This window comes from Dreissena polymorpha, chromosome 7 (genome assembly GCF_020536995.1).
Source record: "Dreissena polymorpha isolate Duluth1 chromosome 7, UMN_Dpol_1.0, whole genome shotgun sequence".
In the NCBI taxonomy this organism is placed as follows: domain Eukaryota; kingdom Metazoa; phylum Mollusca; class Bivalvia; order Myida; family Dreissenidae; genus Dreissena; species Dreissena polymorpha.
In genome coordinates, this window is record NC_068361.1 from 84,878,452 (window position 1) to 84,905,263 (window position 26,812).

The window sequence follows — 26,812 nt, forward strand, 5'->3', positions numbered from 1 at the left end:
GACATATAATCCACGCAATTCCGAACGGAAAGCGTTTGTCCTTGCGCTCAGAAATCCGGAAAATGTGCGGATTATGTGTCAAATATAAACAATGCGAAACTCCAGTTTAACCAGCTTGAGGCAAGAGAGAAATCTTTTGATCATCACGATAAATTGTTTTTGGGAGTTTACCAAATGCTTAACAATAAGCAATAAACGTTACAAAATTACTCTAAAAACACAGCAGCGCACACACGTTACAAATACAATGAATAAAACCGAGGGTCACCGCATTGAAACTTTATATGCAAATCATTAGGGTTTTTAAAAAGCTGTTAGTGAGCGCTTACCTGTCAAGAAATATTAACCACATAGCAACACATTTTAAATTGAACAGTAATATGTGCAACATATATGTGTTAAAATGAAATATAGGGTGTACTTGTTCAATCTTAACTGCGACTTACCACAGTAGGGAAAAAATAGCACCCAACGCATCATATCCAGCAAGTTGTAATACTCATTTTGTTGACATTCCGAAATAACAAACAGTAATTAATCACGAAGGCCAAGATAAATTGCACATGAACAGCATCAGTTTATAAGAATATTGTGCGTTAAGTTAACGAGAATGTCGATACACACATTTAATATACATATAGAGGACATGCAGACGGAAAGATTGTAGTAGTAAAACCTGTTCTACGAGGATATAATACTCGTTTTCAATTGTATTGAACGTTGACTTCAAAAATGATGCATCTTACAACGTATGTTATGTAAAGCTTGTTTGCTAGTGTAACTCACGATAAAAAAGAAAATACTATTCACCAGCTCCACATTATGAAAGTCTCATTTAACTTAATTATTATTTTTATCGGACGAAATTAAATGCATGGTATATATTCGAATCGCATACGCGATGTATTTTGCAGCCTAATTACGAAATAACATTTCTTTCTGGATCGAATGCAATTGTTGAAAGCAATACCACATTTTGTTCTCAAAATTTGATCGATTACACAGAAAATTGTTATGCTAAAATTACGAGCAGTATTAATAAAAAAGACCAATTTAATAACTTGCTTTTATGAGTTTCGAATGTTTATGTACATATTTTATATAATTTTACTAAAGAGTTCATTGACAACTTATATATTGGGATGATATGCCATCTTACAGAGCTATACAATTTTAACAGAGGTACTATCCTGCATATGGACATAAAATCCAAGAACGTTGTAATTGACTCGGAACTGAACGCACGGCTGATTGATTTTGGTCTTGCAAGAGAGGTGAAGGAAGGAGAAGAATTGCAGACTGCGACTCCTGTATACGGTACAGAGGGCTATTTTCCAACAGTTCAACATAAAAGACTTACACCAGAACACGATTATCATAATTTTGGAATAGGTAAGATGCTATTTTTCAGCATATATAGACTTATTATGAATAAATGAGTTTACGGTAAGGGTTTTCAATCAATATTGATATTTACCAATAAATCAAACGCATTCTTGTAAAGTATACCATATTTCATTCAAATGAAGTAATGTTTGTCTGGGAACATTAGACCTAAACTAACTGATAACAGAACATGTGAGATTGCATTAGCATACACATAAAAATATATATAATTGAAAATTATTTGGAAACATCCCAGATTGACATTTGATAAAAGATTTATATTACCAACTATACTATTTTCCGTTAATTTTTATTATGAGCATATGACTATATCTTATTATGAAGATTTTTAATAGTATGGTTTTAATCCTTACAATTCAATTCAATTATCAAAAGCTTTGCTGCAAACTTATTAAATATTCGACATTTAAAAGAACAAACAACAACAAACAGCCTCATCCCTAAATTCTATACGAACTAAAATGAATGACACTTTGTCTATATGAATGATATGCAACACACATTTCGTAAGCTCATGTGTCTGCCTTACAAACAAAGGTTAAGAACTGCCTTAAAATGTTCACAAATGTGAAACAAATAAAGTGTTCAGAAGTTATATCTTTTGATTAGTTTTTATATCTGAAAAATTACTTAATAATTATGTGTCTGTCTCTATAATTAAATTAATTGTTTATCTTGAAATATGTTAGTAATAAGCTATTGCTTTTAAAATGTGTTGATATAATTCAATTGATAAATATGGATAATAATTATTTCTAGGTACACATATTCTTTTGCTTACATTATTCTTTATATACAGTTATCAGAGAATTACTGACAGGCGTTGATCCAACGGAGTATGAGAAGGACAATAACAGACAACTGCGCAAATGGGACAGTATAAGTGTTGAGAATAGTACACATGTACGTATATTTAAAACAGTTACTGTAGATTTTTATCAATGAATTTATTATTTTGATGTTCGTTTAAAACTTATGGAAATAGCTATGAAAATGTCTATTTTTCCCAGTTTATTTTCAATATAATTCTCCGAACAAAGTTCGTATGATCAATATACATATAATCCCGTTAACTTAAAGACAGGATAAATGTTTGTCTTAATCTTTATACACAAACTTCACGAGTAGAGTGAACCAATCTTAATATTGAGCCGTATACGACATAGAGAATACTAGGTTAGCGTTGAATACAGAGAAGTTTATGTTGCGAGGCTTAGAACGCCGGAAGCGCGAGCCTTGGCGAGCGCTTTCGGTGTTCGAGCCGAGCAACATAAACTTCTCTGTATTCAACGCTAATCCTAGTATTCTATTTATCCCATTTGATTTTTTCAACATGACATTTAACAAAAATAGATCTAATGGCCTTAACAATAATTTTAATTAAGTCATAAAAGCGCTTAAAATCTAACAAATGTAACCATGCGTAGTGATATACATGTATTTGTTCTGGTACGCAAAATAGTCTTTAAAAAATTCACACACAAACTGTAAAACAAGTAAATATATCACCATATGCCTGCATTCAATTTTACGCAGTATGCGAATTTTAACACATTACGACCGCGAAAAGAAGATTTTACTTTACCATAATTCATTTTATTTTCGAAAGAAAATGATCAAAATCCAATATGGCGGCGATTGCTCCTGACAAAATGCTGTCGATGTCAACATACATGTACACCATCGACGACCTAGTTCTGGCTACCATAACTTTAAATGTCGCTTTTTATGATTTTTGACTGGCGCGACTTTGTACAGGTCTGTCAATACAAATAAACTGTCGCTGAAGTTTCTTTAGCTATCGAAGACCTTGACAAATTTGACGAGTAGACAAAACAATTGCAGCGACTGACACTTTATTTGACAAAATATACAGGGCAATACGTTTTCCGACTTCGAACGACGAATTTAAGGACGCGCAGAACGTGTTTTTTTATATAATGTTATGGGTATCCGGTATGCCGTGTGTGATCCGATGCATCAATGGCGCCCATGTTATAATCATTTACCCGAGAACAGGGAACGACACAAGTACAAACAAAAATCAAAACACGTAAGAACTAGTATCTTACCTTTAATTATCCTTTAAAATTCATCTTATAATCCATTTAACTCAATAATTGAAGATTTTGCATCTAGGGTCTTTAATAATTATTTTAGCATAGTTAAATAAAGACCCTTATGTCATTCTATCACTTTATTCAAATGAGTTTATGAACGCGATAAACTTTCTTCTTCGTCACACGCTACGTCATGTACTCTACATTACTGCTGTTCAAATGAACCGGAGCAGTTTATCTAATAATAGCCGTTGGTAAACTCGGTTGCATTTGCAGATTTCTGCATACAAACATAATTATGTTTAAACTTGCACAATGTTTTATTTATCTATGGTATATGCCCTTATTGTACGAGAAAATAATTTAATATATAAATACACAAAGAATGGAAAACATTCCAGTACACAACAGATAAATGAGTAGAAAATACCCGTGTACAAAATGGGACGTTCCCAATTCCAGTGTGGTGCTATTTTTACCAGCTTATACTTTACACAGCTCTATGCCTAACGTGAATTAAATAGGAAAGCAAACATAGCAGATTATTCATGAACTGTGCGATATGTGTATGGCTTGTTGTACGTTCTTAATATTTAAGTTAAATGTCAAAAGTATATGCTTTGGTTATAAACAATGCACATTACACGCAATAAGGAAAATGTGATCAATTGACAATTCAGATATGTCGACATACAGTACATGTAGAAAACATGTGAAATAGGTCGCGTTTATAATAAATCGTCAAAAAAAATGGGGGAAATGACGCAATAAGTATGTCATTTTATGACGCCATCAATCAGCTGATTCATTATACGGATGGCGAAAAATTATGTCATATGACTAGATTTAAAGGTTGAAGGTCGTATAATTTTGAAGCTTAAGTTTTGTCGACTTTGTTTCTTATGAAAAATCATTCAGTGGTAAAGTAAATATAAATAAAAAAATAACAAAACAAAAATCGTGTAATTTTATATTTTATTTCAACAGTTCTTTTGGTGAATATGTCATATATATATTTTTCTGCAAAATATGCACATTTTCTTCTAATGGGTGACCTTAAAATTCGATCAATGAACCAAACAATATCGACCTAATTTTAGCGCATATCGCATGACGTCATTTAAAAAGTAGTCCGTGCACGCGACAGGTATATTCCACAGTGTTGAATACAAGCAAGTATATTCCACAACGTGTTATACCGTCAATGTCGCGGTGAAAATGGGATACAATTTTATCCCATTTTCACCGCGACATTGACGGTATAACACGTTGTGGAATATACTTGCTTGTATTCAACACTGTGGAATATACCTGTCGCGTGCACGGACTACTTTCTAAATGACGTCATGCGATATGCGCTAAAATTAGGTCGATATTGTTTGGTTCATTGATCGAATTTTAAGGTCACCCATTAAAAGAAAATGTGCATATTTTGCAGAAAAAAATATATATGACATATTCACCAAAAGAAATGTTGAAATAAAATATAAAATTACACGATTTTTGTTTTGTTATTTTATATTTATATTTACTTTACCACTGAATCATTTTTCATAAGAAACAAAGTCGACAAAACTTGAGCTTCAAAATTATACGACATTATTTAGTGTAATGTGCATTGTTTATAACCAAAGCATATACTTTTGACATTTAACTTAAATATTAAGAATGTACAACAAGCCATACACATATCGCACAGTTCATAAATAATCTGCTATGTTTGCTTTCCTATTTAATTCACGTTAGGCATAGAACTGTGTAAAGTATAAGATGGTAAAAATAGCACCACACTGGAATTGGGAACGTCCCATTTTTTACACGGGTATTTTCTACTCATTTATCTGTTGTGTACTGGAATCTTTTCCATTCTTTGTGTATTTATATATTAAATTATTTTCTCGTACAATAAGTGTATTTACCATAGATAAATAAAACATTGTGCAAGTTTAAACATAATTATGTTTGTATGCAGAAATCTGCAAATGCAACCGAGTTTACCAACGGCTATTATTAGATAAACTGCTCCGGTTCATTTGAACAGCAGAAATGTAGAGTACATGACGTAGCGTGTGACGAAGAAGAAAGTTTATCGCGTTCATAAACTCATTTGAATAAAGTGATAGAATGACATAAGGGTCTTTATTTAACTATGCTAAAATAATTATTAATGACCCTAGATGCAAAATCGTCAATTATTGAGTTAAATGGATTATTAGATGGATTTTAAAGGATAACTAAAGGTAAGATACTAGTTCTTACGTGTTTTGATTTTTGTTTGTACTTTTGTCGTTCCCTGTTCTCGGGGAAATGATTTTAACATAGGCGCCATTGATGCATCGGATCACACACGGCATACCCATAACATTATATAAAAAACACGTTCTGCGCGTCCTTAAATTCATCGTCCGAAGTCGGAAAACGTATTGCCCTGTATATTTTGTCAAATAAAGTGTCAGTCGCTGCAATTGTCTGTTTACTCGTCAAAATTGTCAAGGTCTTCGATAGCTAAAGAAACTTCAGCGTACAGTTTATTTAGTATTGACAGACCTGTACAAAGTCGCGCCAGTCAAAAATCATAAAAAGCGACATTTAAAGTTATGGTAGCCAGAACTAGGTCGTCGATGGTGTACATGTATGTTGACATCGACAGCATTTTGTCAGGAGCAATCGCCGCCATATTGGATTTTGATCATTTTCTTTCGAAAATAAAATAAATTATAGTAAAGTAAAATCTTCTTTTCGCGGTCGTAATGTGTTAAAATTCGCATACTGCGTAAAATAGAATATAGGCATATGGTGATATTTTTACTTGTTTTACAGTTTGTGTGTGAATTTTTTAAAGACTATTTTGCGTACCAGAACAAATACATGTATATCACTACGCATGGTTACATTTGTTAGATTTTAAGCGCTTTTATGACTGAATTAAAATTATTGTTAAGGTTATTAGATCTATTTATGTTAAATGTCACGTTGAAAAAATCAAATGGGATAAATAGAATACTAGGATTAGCGTTGAATACAGAGAAGTTTATGTTGCTCGGCTCGAACACCGAAAGCGCTCGCCAAGGCTCGCGCTTCCGGCGTTCTAAGCCTCGCAACATAAACTTCTCTGTATCCAACGCTAACCTAGTATTCTCTATAGATATGAGCATCAGCTTTAAACGCCATTAGTGACAGTGTTTCGGTGTTAGATATGAGCATCAGCTTTAAACGCCATTAGTGACAGTGTTTCGGTGTTAGATATGAGCATCAGCTTTAAACGCCATTAGTGACAGTGTTTCGGTGTTAGATATGAGCATCAGCTTTAAACGCCATTAGTGACAGTGTTTCGGTGTTAGATATGAGCATCAGCTTTAAACGCCATTAGTGACAGTGTTTCGGTGTTAGATATGAGCATCAGCTTTAAACGCCATTAGTTACAGTGTTTCGGTGTTAGACCAACTTTAAACGCCATTAGTGACAGTGTTTCGGTGTTAGATATGAGCATCAGCTTTAAACGCCATTAGTGACAGTGTTTCGGTGTTAGACCAACTTTAAACGCCATTAGTGACAGTGTTTCGGTGTTAGACCAACTTTAAACGCCATTAGTGACAGTGTTTCGGTGTTAGACCAACTTTAAACGCCATTAGTGACAGTGTTTCGGTGTTAGACCAACTTTAAACGCCATTAGTGACAGTGTTTCGGTGTTAGACCAACTTTAAACGCCATTAGTGACAGTGTTTCGGTGTTAGACCAACTTTAAACGCCATTAGTGACAGTGTTTCGGTGTTAGACCAACTTTAAACGCCATTAGTGACAGTGTTTCGGTGTTAGACCAACTTTAAACGCCATTAGTGACAGTGTTTCGGTGTTAGACCAACTTTAAACGCCATTAGTGACAGTGTTTCGGTGTTAGACCAACTTTAAACGCCATTAGTGACAGTGTGTAATAGCTGGTGTTAGACCAACTTTAAACGCCATTAGTGACAGTGTTTCGGTGTAGACCAACTTTAAACGCCATTAGTGACAGTGTTTCGGTGTTAGACCAACTTTAAACGCCATTAGTGACAGTGTTTCGGTGTTTAGACCAACTTTAAACGCCATTAGTGACAGTGTTTCGGTGTTAGACCAACTTTAAAACGCCATTAGTGACAGTGTTTCGGTGTTAGACCAACTTTAAAACGCCAATAGTGACAGTGGTTTCGGTGTTAGACCAACTTTAAACGCCAATAGTGACAGTGTTTCGGTGTTAGACCAACTTTAAACGCCATTAGTGACAGTGTTTCGGTGTTAGACCAACTTTAAACGCCATTAGTGACAGTGTTTCGGTGTTAGACCAGCCATTAGTGACAGTGTTTCGGTGTTAGACCAACTTTAAACGCCAATAGTGACAGTGTTTCGGTGTTGGACCAACTTTAAACGCCAATAGTGACAGTGTTTCGGTGTTAGACCAACTTTAAACGCCATTAGTGACAGTGTTTCGGTGTTAGACCAACTTTAAACGCCATTAGTGACAGTGTTTCGGTGTTAGACCAGCCATTAGTGACAGTGTTTCGGTGTTAGACCAGCCATAAGGGACAGTGTTTCGGTGTTAGACCAGCCATTAGTGACAGTGTTTCGGTGTTAGACCAACTTTAAACGCCAATAGTGACAGTGTTTCGGTGTTAGACCAACTTTAAACGCCAATAGTGACAGTGTTTCGGTGTTAGACCAACTTTAAACGCCATTAGTGACAGTGTTTCGGTGTTAGACCAACTTTAAACGCCATTAGTGACAGTGTTTCGGTGTTAGACCAACTTTAAACGCCAATAGTGACAGTGTTTCGGTGTTAGACCAACTTTAAACGCCATTAGTGACAGTGTTTCGGTGTTAGACCAACTTTAAAACGCCATTAGTGACAGTGTTTCGGTGTTAGACCAGCCATTAGTGACAGTGTTTCGGTGTTAGACCAGCCATTAGTGACAGTGTTTCGGTGTTAGACCAGCCATTAGTGACAGTGTTTCGGTGTTAGACCAACTTTAAACGCCATTAGTGACAGTGTTTCGGTGTTAGACCAACTTTAAACGCCATTAGTGACAGTGTTTCGGTGTTAGACCAACTTTAAACGCCAATAGTGACAGTGTTTCGGTGTTAGACCAACTTTAAACGCCATTAGTGACAGTGTTTCGGTGTTAGACCAACTTTAAACGCCATTAGTGACAGTGTTTCGGTGTTAGACCAGCCATTAGTGACAGTGTTTCGGTGTTAGACCAGCCATTAGTGACAGTGTTTCGGTGTTAGACCAGCCATTAGTGACAGTGTTTCGGTGTTAGACCAGCCATTAGTGACAGTGTTTCGGTGTTAGACCAGCCATTAGTGACAGTGTTTCGGTGTTAGACCAGCCATTAGTGACAGTGTTTCGGTGTTAGACCATCCATTAGTGACAGTGTTTCGGTGTTAGACCAGCCATTAGTGACAGTGTTTCGGTGTTAGACCAGCCATTAGTGACAGTGTCTCGGTGTTAGACCAGCCATTAGTGACAGTGTTTCGGTGTTAGACCAGCCATTAGTGACAGTGTTTCGGTGTTAGACCAGCCATTAGTGACAGTGTTTCGGTGTTAGACCAGCCATTAGTGACAGTGTTTCGGTGTTAGACCAGCCATTAGTGACAGTGTTTCGGTGTTAGACCAGCCATTAGTGACAGTGTTTCGGTGTTAGACCAGCCATTAGTGACAGTGTTTCGGTGTTAGACCAGCCATTAGTGACAGTGTTTCGGTGTTAGACCAGCCATTAGTGACAGTGTTTCGGTGTTAGACCAGCCATTAGTGACAGTGTTTCGGTGTTAGACCAGCCATTAGTGACAGTGTTTCGGTGTTAGACCAGCCATTAGTGACAGTGTTTCGGTGTTAGACCAGCCATTAGTGACAGTGTTTCGGTGTTAGACCAGCCATTAGTGACAGTGTTTCGGTGTTAGACCAGCCATTAGTGACAGTGTTTCGGTGTTAGACCAGCCATTAGTGACAGTGTTTCGGTGTTAGACCAGCCATTAGTGACAGTGTTTCGGTGTTAGACCAGCCATTAGTGACAGTGTTTCGGTGTTAGACCAGCCATTAGTGACAGTGTTTCGGTGTTAGACCAGCCATTAGTGACAGTGTTTCGGTGTTAGACCAGCCATTAGTGACAGTGTTTCGGTGTTAGACCAGCCATTAGTGACAGTGTTTCGGTGTTAGACCAGCCATTAGTGACAGTGTTTCGGTGTTAGACCAGCCATTAGTGACAGTGTTTCGGTGTTAGACCAGCCATTAGTGACAGTGTTTCGGTGTTAGACCAGCCATTAGTGACAGTGTTTCGGTGTTAGACCAGCCATTAGTGACAGTGTTTCGGTGTTAGACCAGCCATTAGTGACAGTGTTTCGGTGTTAGACCAGCCATTAGTGACAGTGTTTCGGTGTTAGACCAACTTTTCGATTGGTACTCATGGATGCCTGTATGCATGTAAATATTGATTATAAGCAACATCAACAAACTAATTAACGTGACAAATGAAAAATGCGAAGTCAATTTAGAAGGTTGAAATGTCTCTTATTGCATATCGTGACGTTCTACTGTGGGAATTTAAATGTGACGATACTCTGTGGAATTTTTTACTTTCGCTATACGATTAACAAACTTGTTTATTTCATATTTGTCTACAACACGATAAGCAAAACATTAACATTAGATTTGTATAGCATAAGTCATAAACTACCGAATACGTCCTTAAAAATGCTGAATATTCATGTTTATACGATTTTCATACGTATGGACTAGGATCGAGTTTGGCCAAAGGAATTCAATACAAGACAGAAAATAAGAGCTCTAGCAGATAAGTGCATCGACAGCATTAAGAAGGAAGGAACATTGAAGTCAAAAGGCATCTGTGATGAATTAAAGGTTTGTAAATTACAGAGTATAGAAGGAGCAGCAGACAAATCTTATTAAATATTCTCTAATCATCAAATAATCGAAGCCTAATCTCATATAACTTAAATGTGCACTTAATTAAGTATTATTAGACGCAACTGTGGCATAGTGGTATCCCTTATAAACTGTGCTTAGTGTATTATTATTGTTATCGTACCTATACGTTGATATCTACCTTATGAAAAGATGCCTGCTATATTTCTTTACGCCCGTTTTTCAAAACGGGACGTATTATAAGATCAGCCTTGTCGGGCGGCGGCGGCCACAGCAGTGTCCGCTCTCTAATTCAAATAGTTTTAATCCGATCTTCACCAAACTTGTTCAGAAGTTGTATCTTAATAATATCAAGGTCAAGTTCGAATATGGGTCATGCCGGGTCAAAAACTACGTCACGGGATCACTTAGTGCATTTCAATGATTTAGAATGGTGTCAACTCTCAAATTGAAGTAGTTTTCATCCGATCTTCATTAAACTTGGTCAGGAGTTGTATCTAAAAAATATCTAGGTCAAGTTTGATTATGGGTCATGCCGGGTCAAAAACTAGGTCATGGGGTCACTTAGTACATTTCAAGGAATTAGCATGGTGTCAACGCTCAAATTGAAGAAGTTTTCATCCGATCTTCACCAAACTTGGTCAGAAGTTGTGTCTAGACAATATGTAGGTCAAGTTCGAATATGGGTCCTGTCGGGTCAAATACTAGGTCACGGGGTCACTTAGTGTATTTCAATGATTTAGCATGGTGTCCGCTCTCTAATTGAAGTAGTTTTCATCTGATTTTTTCACCAAACTTGGTCAGAAGCTGTATCTAGACAATATTTAGGTCAATTTCGAATAGGGTCATGGCGGGTCAAAAACTAGGTCACGGGGTCACTTCGTGCATTTCAAACATTAAGCATGGTGTCCGCTTTCTAATTTAAGTAGTTTTCATCCGATCTTCACCAAATTCGGTCAGAAGGTGTGTCTAAATGGTATCTAGGTCAAGTTTAAATATGGGTCATGCCGGGTCATAAAAGAGGTCACAGGGTCACTTAGTGCGTTTAAAACAATCACTATTGTTTCTTTCACCCTAGTCCAAAAACTATCGTACGCACTTTGCAAAACCTTCAAACGGGCGTATCTTATGACAGTTGGGCACTCTTGTTAAGTGTCCGGTTAGTAGGTGTTCACATCAGTGAATATTTTGAGGTGCAATAAATGTGTAGAAATAAGCGATAAAGTCTTCATTTCTGATACAAATGACTCAGAAGCAGCACAACCAACAGTTTAATATAAGTTGTTTGGTACATTTTACTTTTTAAAAAGCTACACAAACCGAAAACAAGTATTTTACATACATTACCTTTAAGTAAACATAACGTCATTCTTTACTTATAAAATGTCATAAAACATGAATTCTCGCCATAAAATTCGAGGATGTAGCGATTTATTTCTTTTAAAAAGATGGCTTAGAGTTGTAATTAACAAAACAACTAGTCACTGTCTATAGCTTTTGAACATATAAGCCTTTGCACGTATTAAAAATGGCTTTGCAAGCATCGCCCATTTTTTTTTTGATATATGATATATCGAGTGCACAGTAAGCTGTTATGCTCTATATAGCCTGAATAATGTTTTAAACCTGTAATGCCTTTTTCTGTTCCACGCATAAGGATATTATGAGAACAAACGGCGTCAAAACATGGAAAGGTTGGAATGATCAACGATGTGAAATATGTATGGTGAACGAACACGATGCAAAAAGCCGTAAGTTAACATCAAGTTGTCTTTCAATAATGTGTATATCATTGAGTAAATTTATATACTCTTGATGAAATACTTGCGCTAGAAGCAATAAATATTCATAGCGATAGTGAAAGAATTCCCATATTATGTGATTTCAATTTTTTATGTCCCCGGTAGGGTGGCATATAGCAGTTAATCTGTCCGTCAGCCCGGCTGTTCGTCCGTCCGTCTCTCTGTCCGCCCGTCCGTCCGAAAACTTTTAACATTTCCCATAATTTTTGCAATATTGAAGATAGCAACTTGATATTTGGCATGCATGTGTATCTCATGGAGCTGCACATTTTTAGTGGTGAAAGGTCAAGGTAATCCTTCAAGGTCAAAGGTTAAAAAAACAAATCCAAGGGAAGTAACAATATTTAAAGGGAGATAATTTACATCAATCATTTTGCAGGTACAGATCATTTTTGCAAGGAAAGTTATATTTTTTAAAGGGATATAATACACAAATTAAAAAATATAAATCAAAGTAGCGCAGTAGGGGGAATTGTGTTTCTGACAAAACTTTCAATAGTCCGCATAAGTATGTTTTCATGACGTCGGGAAAAAAATCCGGAACTATGTTAACAAATAATTATAATTGAAATGTGGACCCATTTAATGCACGCATCAATGTTTCCAAGTTCATTGACCAACAAGTAGAATCTTAAAAACAACATTACGAAAACATTACTAATTAAGACTACATGCCAGCAACACAACCTTGTTTTGTACAAGACTGAATGCCTCAATTAACTCATCTCGTTCTGCCAAAATGTTTTCTTCAATCGTTACAGCATCAATTTAATGGGGTTTATCTACTTTTACTATATTTTCCATTATTTTCTTATAAAAGATACGTTTAAAATGGTATTCGTACATGTTTATCTCGTTTTTATAAACGCTCAGAACAATTATTTAAGATAAAAAAGTTGCCCCTTTGGACACTGTAAGCGGACTCGGGGAAAATCAATTGTGGTACTAAAATCGTTATAATTAAAATAAACATGAACTCATAATATCTGCATTTATTCAAGATATTTTCATTTCGATAATTGAATAACCTTTGGAACAACTTGTTCTGTTAAATGTTAAAGCCAATATAAATTTAACCGCACAAACGGAAACTATATTACCGCAATCGTATAATAAATACAATGCAATGACTATTACATTCGGTCAAACATGTAAACAGTTTTGAATGAAATGTGTGTGCAGTGTTCACATCCATATCGTTCGATGGATCTTAACAAAAAAACAAATGTGCATGTTGGATTAGTTATGTTGTATCTTGCAGAATGTTTCATAAATATATTGACTTTCAATATTGTTAATTTTTTATAGTTAAATAAAAACGTGTGTATATGTCATATAAATTAAATGACAATTATTCATTCTGTTTATTAGTTTGGTATCAAATGTGAATTTATTAGATCTGTATCGAGTGCATTGGCATACTTCTATACAGACATGTTCCAAAAAGGCATCGGAAGCTACCAGGCACATTCGATACTCTGTTTTCCCTTTTGACTAGGTTACACGTACATGTTTGTTAGATCAACTGTAACCCATTTGCTAAACCTAATCATCCCAAAGTTTCTTAATATATAAATAATACATGTGCAATCTATCAAAAAACACCTCTCGTTCAAGTTCCCTATGGGATACTGTTAACTAGGGCTGTAACGATACGCCGTGAGCGTACCGCGGTATATCGTCGTACGGCAACACTGTATCGCGGTACGTACCGCGATATTTTACAGAATATGTATCTGTGAAGAAAACAGCAGAATAACATGTTTTACAAACTTTATTAAACTCAATAATCAGAAAACACTGGTATCATAGTATGACTAGAAACTGTAAAAGAAACTGTAATAAACTTGATAGAAGTAGTCATTGTTATTCTTATTGTTCGCGTTTTTTTCTAAAATGTCCGCCATGTTGTTTACAATAGCTGTGACTACGATCTGTGTAAGGGCATGTTTAAAATGCGGAGTCAGCGGGCCCAGTATTGAAAATCCGTAGCGTTCTGACTCTTCCTCGACTTATTCAGAATCTTAAGATAACATGATTTGGAAGTGCCATGCTTTGAACGATCGATATACTAAAGAAAGAAAATAAGAAATAGAATAAACATCTTTTGGATAATTATGAACTTATTTGCAAAGGAAATCTATCCCAAATTCCAAAAAAGGTACGGACCCATACATCGCCGTATTTTTAACGTGAAAGTTAAACATCTACAAGTGGAATCGCTTGCTTGACCTGGATATTAACGGATTATTTATTTAGCCCTTTTAACGTGAAAGTTAAACATCTACAAGTGGAAGCGCTTGCTTGACCTGGATATTAACGGATTATTTATTTAGCCCTTTTGAATCGCTTCTACATTTTTCAAAACGATATCTATATCAAAATAATTATGCAATTTATTTATATCTGTGCTAATGTAATATTAAAAAACCGGTGCGCCAACGCCGTACCGCGGTGCGATTTTTTTCACGACATGCACCGCGATATACCGATATACCGGTTAATCGTGACAGCCCTACTGTTAACATATTCGCAAAATGTACTTTCAAAACACTAGATCGTACTTCTAAAGTTGTGGTCTATTTCATTTTTGAGACTATGCAATATCTTGGTCTTGATATTTAAATTCATATTTGTTGCTTTTTATGCCCCCCGGTATGGTGGCATTTAGTAGTTAAACTCTCCGTCAGTCCGTCTGTGCGTCCGTCCGAATACTTTAACATTGCCATAACTTTTTCAATATGGAAGATAGCAGCTTGATATTTGCCATGCATGTGTATCTCATGGAGCTGCACATTTTGAGAGGTGAACGTCAAGGTCAGGGTCATCCTTCGTGGTCAAAGGTCAAATATATGGCTTCAAAGCGGCGAAATAGGCATTGTGTTTGTGACAAACACATCTCTTTTACTGTAAACTTACATGCAAAGAAGATGTACTATGGAGTACATTATCCATCCATTTTTCTTCTATATTAATGTCAAACGCCCCTAGGAAAATGCGCCTCTTAATCTTGTTTGTTTGTTAACGTGATGATGATATTAAACCAATTCAATTTAAAATACTCACGCTTCACCTTTAATGTTATATGTAATGACGCAATTAACTTGACGTGTGAAAACCATTTTGTAACAAAAAGGATATATATTTTTCAAAAATTCGTGATTTCTTATAGAGTTCTTAATGATTGATAAATATTCATAACAATGCTGTTTGTGTTACAGCCGTGGCTGCAATAAATCATAAGGACTGCCCAGGCAAAATTAAGATATGTCCTGCCTGTATGCGCAATTCGTACTTTAATCCAATCAAATGCCACACTTGCGATAACGACATCAAAGCAGTAATTGGTAAGTGGTTCGACACTTTTAATATTAGTGTAACTTGAATACCAAAAATAGAATGAGCTGAACTGCCATATGCCAGATTTGATATATACCAAAAACAACCAGTAGAAAAGAGGGTAATATATATCTCATCGTCGTCAGTCTGTTGGTATTTTTTTCTGAAAACTTGTCCAGACTCTATCCAAACACGTATTAACGAATTACGCGGCAATTCTAAGATTGTTTACACTTTTTATTTAATATTTGTTGGTAATTTGCGAAATCCATATATTGCTGATTTGAAATTGAAATAAAATCTGGGGTTACCAGTGTTGGTAAACAACATGACTATATAAGCGTTTCACGAATATGCCATAACGGTCAAAATTGAGTAAAAAGGTAAAACAAACTGAGGAATTTAAACCTCTATACATGTAAATATACGTTTAAATGTATGAACATTTTGTAACAATAATATTTTATATAATAAAACATCAATTAAAACATTGTTTAAGTCTTTATGGATCAACTAAAGAAACAACAGTTTTCTCAGTTTCACAAAAAATACTTAAATAGATATAAATCAGATTGTTCGTATATTAATCAAATTGTTCGTATTCGTTACATTTTGGTACATTGTTTTCGTTCAAACTTTGCCAAATGGCATGGCTTATCACAAATTAAGAGGACAAAGCGAAAAGAAAAGGTCCACAGAGTCGTTAGCTCACAATTACAGTTCAACTGCACATGGCAGAATACGATAAAACTTGTAGTCAAACATTATCCTCATTTTTTACAGAGTTAATCACAAATGAAAAGGCACTTAATACATAGTCATGTCTGGTAACTCAGTGGCTATTTCTATGTTTATTGTTAGGTGCATATATCTCATCGGGAATCCATGATGTACTAGTATTTTGAATTACGATGTTTCTCCATTCTTTATGATATACGCCATACATGCATTCAATATAACTATTCAAGAGCACAAACAAATATTGTTCATATATAAGCTCTTAATGTATATTGCAGGGGATGGTTGGGGTGCAGTGTTGATCGCCGGATATGACGAGCACGAAGCAAACTTGTTTAAAAAAGATGTGACAGCATTTGGAGATGCTATCACTAGTACAGTATTACCGACAATGTGTATCAGGTAATATCCGTTATACGTATTATCGTTGGTATAACAGCTTATATAATATGTGAGTACAGCTAGAACGTATCATCATTATGTACTTTCAACCCATGTGTAAACGATATCATACACAAGATATTTAATGATGAATATGACGACCAAAAGTATAACGATCCTTTACTGCCTTTGAAAAGTACTACACACATATACTTTCTTAACCATAATGCACACTATTATTCGTAATAAGCGATTCTAAATAGTGTTTTCCCAACAGCAGTGTTTGGCATTGTAGGTATAGTATTTGTGATATAATTTGTAACTTTGTTAGAGGGCCACTTTCCATTTCACATTTACGTACTTTTGTTCACTCACTACATGTTAATGCTCATTATTTGTTAATTTCAAACGCGACATATTATGAGCACCTTTTAAAATATAAAAATAATGTTTTTTGTTGACGTTTTTTCTCACGTTTCACAACAACCTTTATTAATGACATGAGTAATAACCGTGTATATTCGCGTTCTCTTTATAGGAATTGACACATTATAGTTACTGTTTTGATGCATATATAATGATGTAAAAGATATATATACATAATATGTTTATACGTTTATACCTACACATGTTTTTATACGTATATAAGATAGACAAATATTAATTGACATAATTACTGGTTTTGTCGTGCAATATTAAAGTTACATTATGCGCATCTAACACTGTTGAATTGAGTTGAGCAGAATTAACAGGTCAAATGAGTTAGTTAAAATGTAGTAAGTGACCAATTATCTGCAACTCATCTTGCTCCCAGTTGTTTATAAAATATATATTAAATTCGATATTTTACATGACTGTCCCAGTCCTCTAAGCCGAGCGGAACCGTCTTTGTATTAGGATCGGAGTAAGTGTTCGTGTGTCGTATGAATAGATATCGTTGCAGGAAATTAAAATGTTCCGTAAAAAATGTGTCTTTGCGTCGTATGAACGAATCCGCACTAAAACTAAATTTAGATACACATCGTACATGCATGATCAGTTGTCAAACGAAAGTACGGTTGATATTGAAATGCATTATTTTTCTCTTTCTGGGATATTGTTTTAGAATGTTGATGCTGCATTAACACATTTAAGAGTATATGAAGTGAAAACACCAAAAATTAACAACGGTTGTGATAGACACCTATAAACATAGCATATACTGTAAGATGCGATTAATGTCACTTTAAGGTAAAAAACACTAATACATTCCCAATATGATAAACCTACTGGCAAAGTAAAATGTTAAAACAAAATACTATCGGAGGTGGTTGTTACCATGACCGTATTGTACATAAATTGGACATCGATTACATTTTGCATTGAAATATTACTTATGCTGTGCTTTTATGTCGCCGGGTGGTGCAAAGTGTGCAGCCAGTCCGGGACTCGAACCCGAGACACCTCGCTTAAAGGGCGAGTGCTCTCCCGTCTGTGCTAACCGGGCCGCCACACATCTTTCCACCAATCCCGCTTTAGTTCGGTACCGTGCCATTCTTCCCTGCCAAGGTGGAATTCGTCCTCGAATTCGAGACAGAGAACAGTGAATTACTGATCTCGACGAACCCACGGGCAAGTTCTATGGAGAACTGTACCCGCCACGGTCCCCCGTTGGGCGCAATTGTCGCCGGGTGGTGCAATATATGCAGTCAGTCCGGGACTCGAATCCGAGACACCTCACTTACAGCGCGAGTGATCTCCCGACTGAGCTTACCGGGCCGCCACACATCTTTCCACCAATCCCGCTTTAGATTAGAACCGTGACATTAACATGCGAAGTGATGTAAACGTCTTTTTACAATGTCCATAATAAACATGCATATTGTGTTTCATTGCAGCAAATCCAACTTAGTTGTTGTTGACTGCAATGCAAAAAGCAAGGAAAGTGCATCTTCCAGGATTGAAAAGGCATTTAAAATACTCGAGTCAAAACACGTACATACGTTGGTTTTTCTGTACTCAGGACATAATTGCAACTTTGGATTTCAAATTGGAAGAACATCAACTCAAGATGAAAATTCTGAATATTTGTTCTTTAATATAGACGAATTATGTAAATGCATTGAAGAGATCAACGGTTTGGAAAAAGTGATAGTATTTTTGGACTGCTGTTACGCAAAACCTCTTAATGTCCCTGATCATATTTGTCTCATACAGTTCAAGGCTATTGGTCCCCACGACCAAACTAAAGTCATTGGTGCAAAAGGGAGTATATTTACACGATACTTGGTACAAGCCTTTACGATGAAGGCGTCAGGTGAAAAGTGTAAACTTCAGGATTGTGACTGTTCCATTACTAGTGACTTCATAACACTTGGGTCGTTGTGGGATTACATATTGCGTCATAGCCAACATGATGGCATAGAGAAAATGATACCATATCAGAATACAAAGAATGTTCGTTGGGATACAATGTTTTTGGCATATAATTATAATTTCAAGGTGAAATTTTGCTTTGATGTAAGAGTTCCGGATGCAAACATCAATCAAATGATTGAAGTGTTACCAAGACAACTGACAGAGTTTAAAGCTTTAAAGCCGGGGATTTTATTTCCAGCATGTTTTGGTACGTAACACTTCAGCTATGTTTAGTAATATTATAAAATCAAATAGTGATTATATTAAGTATTAAATGCAATTAACAATTTTTAAGAAATATTCCTCTGACAAGCATTGATAAAAAGTATTATTCCTATCAACGATTAGCATTTAGATTAATATATACTTTTAGATATGTTAACAAAACAAATGAACATGCAAGCGAGTGTAAGGCCAGATGTGACGAGATATGCAGATATCTTGGCGATCGAGGTTGATGGTGGTCCCAAGCAAACCCAGGAGATAGACAACATGGAAAAGCTTTTGCTGGCGTGGAATTCAAAACTGTTGTTCCGATGCCGATTCCGTCAGTGTAATGAGATAGATAACGGGCGACCAGTTGGGTTTGTTTTGAAGAATGACAATATTGTATGCAAAATATTGTCGCGTCTTAATCCAGAACAGGTAGTTCTAGAATGTCAGTTAATACAAGTCATACGATAGATAATTTATTATCGGGCTTCGTACTGTACGTCACACTTAGAGATTTGTAATATTACTTATAAACAGTAAATTACAATATTATATTAATATTAACCGTTTACAATTATCCTTTGTCTTAAAATGCCGTTCGTATGCAGACGAACGTATCCAAGACCATATATTCAATGTTGTCAGATTTCAGTCTTCAGAGCCTTCCCGCAGTATAGCTTATCTGTGTTAGTGGATGAAACATGTTGATGATCTTTCCTATACCTAGATTGCTTAAAAATGTTCTGTAAATACAGTGCGAACTAAATAGATTAATTTCTTATTAATGCTTATCATTGACCGTTCCAATGCGATAATCCCAGATTAAATCATTTTAAACAAGAATTTCCCTCCTGATAAAGTTTCTGAAGTTTCGTGGTTTGAGCTATATTCAGTCAATAATACTTCCTAACTTACTTTTATTGTGATGCTCAGCACCCTCTTGATATAGACGGTTTGGAGGAATTGATGACGGCCTTAAACACTGAGGAAGACAACATAAAACATACAGAATTGGTCAAGCCGTTGAAACTGTTTAACGACAAACTGTCCGCACTTCTGCATGCCGCAAAGGATAATAAGGTACCCAAGTTAGATTGTTTATTGAAACAAATACGTAAGAAGCTTGTGGAGTGTCTTAGATGTCATGTCAGGACGCCATTTTCTTATTAGTTATCTAAAAGAGTATGTTTGTACACATCAACTTTAGTTTTTTTTTGTCAAAACCATCTTAATAATGTATAATCGGGGCATTTGCGGACTGAACATACTTATTTCGAAGCATAACTTTGTCAGACGTCAATAAATGAATTCAATAAACCTTGAAAAAATGTTATAACCATTCTGGTACATAATCCCAAATACAAGAGCTAGTGTTTTACGTATTTTAGAAGGAGTATAGTAGACCTTGCTCCTAGAGTCAATTTTAAAATAAGCAGAAGTGATGTATTGCAAATGTATTGTTACTTAGAACAATCAGGTTCCTAGTCCGAATATCAATGTCAAAGTTTGAGGTCAAATAATAGAATCAGCCCCTGACAAATGGACAGAGCATCACTTAATAATGGATACTTTGTTTAAATAACTTAGCAGGAGTGAATAGCATTGGTCAGAGGTAAAGTATAAGAAATCTATGAACAGTGTTTTATTCCTTACAACAAAAACACTTTATAACATCGTTTCATCCATTACTGCGTAGGGGAGGATAGCAATTGTTAAAACAAACATTGTTAAGATACTTTTGGAAAGGAGTTAATTTAACAAATAATATCCTATTTCGGAAATTCTAAATGATGTATACAACAATTCGTTAAGTTTGATTGAACAGCTATGACAAAAAACTAAACAAGGTTTCATAGTTCTCATCTTCGAATTAGTAATATTAAAAACAAGCGTGTAGTAATAATTGAAATTAAACATCATTATATCAAACATATTTATAATAATAATTTAATCTTTTTATAGTGTCAGATTAAGACGTCTGCACGTAGGCGAAGCTTATTTATATCGCATGTATGTTTCCAGAGTAATTAATGTTTAAGTGGTCAAAGTGAAATGTTTTTGTTATCAACTTCCGGTTGACATTTATCAAAGAATGTATCTGGCGTTAAAACTGACCATCACCTTGTGCGGGGTATAATGGATGATCAATAAAAATGTTTTGTTGTTTTGCACATTGTTATGTAGGACCAGCTTATGGTCGTCAATCAAAATTATTAAAAAACAGAAACAACGACAACAAACAAACAAACTTTCGTCGTTGCCAGAACTCTCAAAAATCATCATGGTCTGATATAACATTGTGTATTTCTTTAACATTTAGATAAAAATATAATAAATTCTCTTCCTGAAACGCTGAAAGTCGAGCAAATATTGTGGAGATCATACCTCTTAGGTTAGTCTAATGTCAGCCATTCCATAATTTAATGCATATGGGCAGTTAACAATATGGTGGACAAGTGATTTGTAACATTTTACTTTTTAATATGTAACGCGATGGCTTTGTTGTCATTTCAAAAAATATATTTACCTTTTAATATCTTAGGCTGAAATATGTAATAATTCCTGATTTTTGACCCAAATGTATCCAAAGTGTGTGTTGGTATAGTATTGTCTTACGATGATCAATTAAAAAAAAGATACGCGTTAACTACTGAGTTTTCGCGATTTTTGTAACTTCTTATTTATCGCAGTATGTACATGTTTGTGTACAATTAGATACCATTAACGAAAAATTTTATTATAGCCGACTGCCTAATTACTGATTGTGATTAATATGAAAATTAAGTGGTATTACCCTCGAAGCTTTATTGTATGATTTTAAGGCGGAACACATTCAAAATGCAATTTTGTTTTTCAAAATAGACTATTAGATCGAGAATAAGGAAAAAACATAAACTCCCAAATTTACAAATTCAAAGTTTTAGCACATAAGCAGCAAACCTTTTAGTACAGTAACGCGCATGACAAACTCAATTATTCCTTGTTGCTTAAAAGGTATAACTTTAATTATGTCAGAAAAAAACAAAAAGCGTACCTTTAAAGTGCTTCACTGACACAAATGAATTCAATTTGATACTTTTCAACATAAGTAACATGGATAAATTGAGTTAAACCAATTATGCCGTAGGAGATCTTTTTATGCCAGACTTAACTACATTATTATAAGTAAAGATCGGCTACCGGAATACATCTTTCATTTGTTATTCAAACCTTATATACATTGATAATAGATATATATAATATAATAGATTGACGTCTTCCTTGAGGTAACAATCAAAGCTAACTTATCAGTAAAACATTTATAAAACTGATTTTCCTATCATGGAAATATATTTTACCAGCAAGCTCAGTTTCTAGAGCGTTTTACTAAAAATCCAAGGATCGGAGGTTCGATCCCCGGCCCGACCACATACCTTGTCTGGGCATTGGTCTTGAGGTGTTGAAATTCATTCTACGTCCATTATCCTCCAATCTCTGATTAAAATGTGCAGTTCGTTGCTACTGGCATAAGTGTGTGATAGTTACTGATTGATCAGAAATGCCAAGAAAATGTGATTTGATTTACTGACCGAAGTGTTATGACTGACATGCTGTTGAAAAGGCGAAATAGCTAACAAAACAAACAATTACTCAATACGAAACCAATAGGTGTAATGAAATCTGCATAACTTCATAAAAATCGTATATTCCGTAATTGCAAACAACGCTGACCCATTAAATCCTTCTAATAAGAACTGTTAATACGGTTTATGATTTTAAAGGAATTAACATGTGTTAGCTTTTTTGCACCCACATAAACGTGGATTTTAAAAACTCTATCCTATTACGAAGTATGTCTCTTGTATCCCAAAGAGGTCAGTTTGTGCATGTTCCTTGTGCTAGGTAAATTGTTCAAAAATAGCTGTCAGTCTTGATTTAACAAGCGTATTCAATTTCCAATATTTGCTAAATTTGTAACGTTTTGGGATGAAAACAATCAAATTGATGTTGGGTAAAACATCAATAATATTGGATTTTTTTTAATTTATGTTTTGAAATCCTATTGTTTCCCAACCAGTTATTTCAAACTCAATAAAACGACTCAGTTGTATTACTCATAACTATTTCGTTATTAGCCTATTAGGAACAACGGTTTATGTCAAACGAAAGCCATATTTTTAATTTCGTACACGACACCTGATGTATTGCTTTGTTTATACCAATACATAATAGATTTGGGTCATTGTGTTTTAATCAAGTTTAATTGTTACTCTAACAGTATAACCATCATTTGAATTGTTCAGTGAATTACTGCAATTGAAACCTAGAGCATTTGGAATATTATGATTTCTTGTTTTGATGACCTACATCTAATTCTAACTTGTGAAATGTTCAACAAGTATGAACATGTTGTAAGATTTGCGATTTGATAAGTTGTTTATGGAAAAGCAATACTGCGGTGTAGGTAAAGCGTAGAACTTTATACAGCATTTATACGTTCAGTTTCATATGTTTGTATCGCTATTATAACAATCTATGTACGGTTTCTCTTTTAGTTGAAAAACAGAAAGTTGACAATCAACTGCATGGACGTCTTCGAGGACGGATCGGTCACGCTGGTGTATATGGAGTTAACAAGCCCTGAAGAACAACTGGACAATTGACGCTATGTTCAATTAAACTTCGTCTACGAATTGAAGGTTTGAGTTTAAAACAGATCATTTTAGGTGTTCCAAATAAAATAATATACAGATTGTTTTTTTACGAAATCTACAAAAATAGTCAAGAAAAACCACTTCATCAAGTTGCAGATTTAAATATAGTTTATATCAATACATTTCTACCAGTATGCTTATGAAAAATGACACATAATAACTTACAGAGAATAATTACTTTAATTTCTCAAATCATACAAGCAATTAAAGTGCAAGAAACATATATACACCGACAAAATTATTGTAAGAATTGCTACCGAAATGACAGTACTAATTGAATTATTTTAACAGTTTGCGCAGGCATCAATTTGAAGCAACAATCGATTAATAACTTACTGTTATAAAAGGCACGTAGTTAGAATGTAAATACCAAGATGTAAATGTTTTGAAATGTTATGTTTAATCAATAATTGCAATCAGTCCATATCACGTCAAAAGCAGTCTTAAAGGATATTGACCTGTCACACATTGGGTTTATTACTATTACAAGGCAAATGAAGTTCATGATATTGAATTATTTCGTACTTTTATGAGTAAACCCTTTACGTTATGAAATGCAATTATTTGATAGCAGTCGTTCTTGTGTTTTCATGAACTCGGAATGGAAAAACGCTTTGCATTAACATTTATTTTTTTTATTAAAAAAAGCGTTTGACTATCTTAATTATTGTTATTCGCAATTTATACATGTATAATATTTGTTTGAAAAGTCGTTTTTTCGTTTTGCAAAAGAAAGAGTACACAGTAGGCTGATGATGTCGGCATTCACCGCATGGTGCATTCAAGTGTAAACGGCTTCGTTTGGCACAGTCCGGTTTACCTCGTGTTCCTGTAAAAATGTCGTTTATTCTAAACTACAGGTATACTAAGTGGTGTATTGATTGCTGGTTATTTAAAAGTGGGAAATTATACTGTTACATACAAATGAAGAACAAAGCCCGAACGTTGTGTATTAAATAGCCAACTGTATATAAGATTACTTGCATAATAGTATTACTTTCTTCTTGAACATTTAGTATGACATTCCACTGATTATAACCGCATGAATGTGTATTTACGCAAACAATACTTGCATTTTTAATCTAATGTGTTATACGTATATTTATGTTCCTATTGTCATGGTTTATGGAGTGTTGATGATTATTCGGATAATTAACTGAAGTATAATGTGACTACGGGCCAATAGCAATTAATTCAGAAGATCGTTTCAGTGTTGTTATTGTCGAATATGTACAAATTATATTACGCTTAATAAACAATAACTATTGTGACCTTTTTACTTTCTTGCGTTCACATGGCGCGATAATTCATTGACTATTGTTAAGAACTTATACGATTGTTATGTTCCTTAATTAGTATTATATGAGCTAAGTAAGGACAAACACCCTTTGTGTATTTTTTATATGATGTTTGCTGCAGTTACAAGTTAACATTACGTTGAGTCACCTTAAATTATTTTTTTACTTAAAATATACAGTTGCAATAATTTTATATTGTATTATTATAGTTATATATGAATTGTATTAATTTAATCAAGAATATATGTATACATTTGGGGTACCGACATATAATTTTTGAATCAGAAAAACTGAGTGAATTGTTTTATCTTTATTAAAATCAACAATGTAATGTTTTGAATAATACCGTCACACATTTGTAAGATATATCAACTGAAAATATAACAGTGTAGACATGTATTTGTTAACTGTGCGATCAAATATTTGTGTTAGCCCTTTTCATGTATTAATATGTTACATATAAGTAAGAGATTTCAATATTGCACAACCTGTTTATTGGTTCCGAGAGAGACCTCTTTGTTGCTATGAGAAAAGTATATTTACATTTTTTAATAAGCGACAGGGACTAATGATTGTATTGTTCATGTTTTGTAATCCTCAATGTTTATTGAATTAAAATAGCCAGGCAGAACATATATTCACACATGTGAGTGATTTTTATTACTTTTCATAGCCCAGTGATCAACCAATTTATATAAGAATTGCAAACCGGTTTATTAAAATTTAACAACTTTTTTATTTGACGGTAAAAGAATAAATTTTAATACTTAGTATCAAAAAAATTGCTGATGGCAGAAATTTTAAATTTATGAAGGTTTGAAACAGCTATTTTTATGGAAACATTACTTTAAATGTACATGTATAGGTATTCGTCGTGTGATAAATGCAGGCGTCAGTTAGAACCCTTCGCATTTCTCATATAAAAACTTAATGCGTTAGCTTCGATTGAAACAATGTTTGGCAGCTTTATATTACATTTCTTAAATTTAATTTTTTAATATTCAAAATGTTTTTAATAGTTTTGATACGCATGGCTGTCATTCAGCTATCCGTGTATATTCTCGCCAGCACGTTGTACATTCATCTGCCAAATAGCTTATTAAAATATATTTTCAAGGAAGAAGTGGTGATAACTCTGAGAAATGTGTGTGATTTTCCAAAGGGATATGGATCTTGCATGTGCCTAACTGCCTGATAACAATGTACACTCAACATAAGTTTCTCGTAGAGATTTTAATATGAGTGTTACTTTTGTAATTAACGTGTTTTATTTTTATATGTTTTTTACAATAAAAATTTTGTATAATATTGATTGACTGAAAAATAAATTGTATACGCAATTATATTATTGTGCTAATTTTAAACCTATTTATTTAAGCTTGATTTAATCGAAAGCATCGCGCTTATTGCAAAACTCGAGTCATTATTCTGGGTAGAACCATAACTTAAGGAACGCTCACTTATGGGGATCGAACAAGAGACTTCGTGATCGCTACGCGGACATCATATCCACAACGCCGTCGCAACTTTTGTACTTAATATAACTTTACCAGACATTATCATGTTC

At 34.5% G+C, this 26,812-nt stretch overlaps 1 protein-coding gene across 1 annotated transcript in view; it reads left to right on the forward strand.

Moving 5' to 3' along the window:
* LOC127837567 (uncharacterized) overlaps positions 1-26,585 on the forward strand; it is a 43,632-nt gene extending 17,047 nt beyond the window's left edge. Inside the window, exons 3-13 of the mRNA XM_052364774.1 lie at positions 1,181-1,392; positions 2,207-2,310; positions 10,237-10,359; positions 12,041-12,134; positions 15,407-15,532; positions 16,541-16,664; positions 18,521-19,248; positions 19,414-19,685; positions 20,187-20,333; positions 23,789-23,932; positions 24,680-26,585. Of these exons, the coding sequence (XP_052220734.1) occupies positions 1,181-1,392; positions 2,207-2,310; positions 10,237-10,359; positions 12,041-12,134; positions 15,407-15,532; positions 16,541-16,664; positions 18,521-19,248; positions 19,414-19,685; positions 20,187-20,333; positions 23,789-23,896 (2,038 nt within the window). The 3' untranslated portion in view covers positions 23,897-23,932; positions 24,680-26,585. The remainder of the gene's footprint in view (positions 1-1,180; positions 1,393-2,206; positions 2,311-10,236; positions 10,360-12,040; positions 12,135-15,406; positions 15,533-16,540; positions 16,665-18,520; positions 19,249-19,413; positions 19,686-20,186; positions 20,334-23,788; positions 23,933-24,679) is intronic.
* The last annotated feature ends 227 nt before the right edge of the window (positions 26,586-26,812 follow it).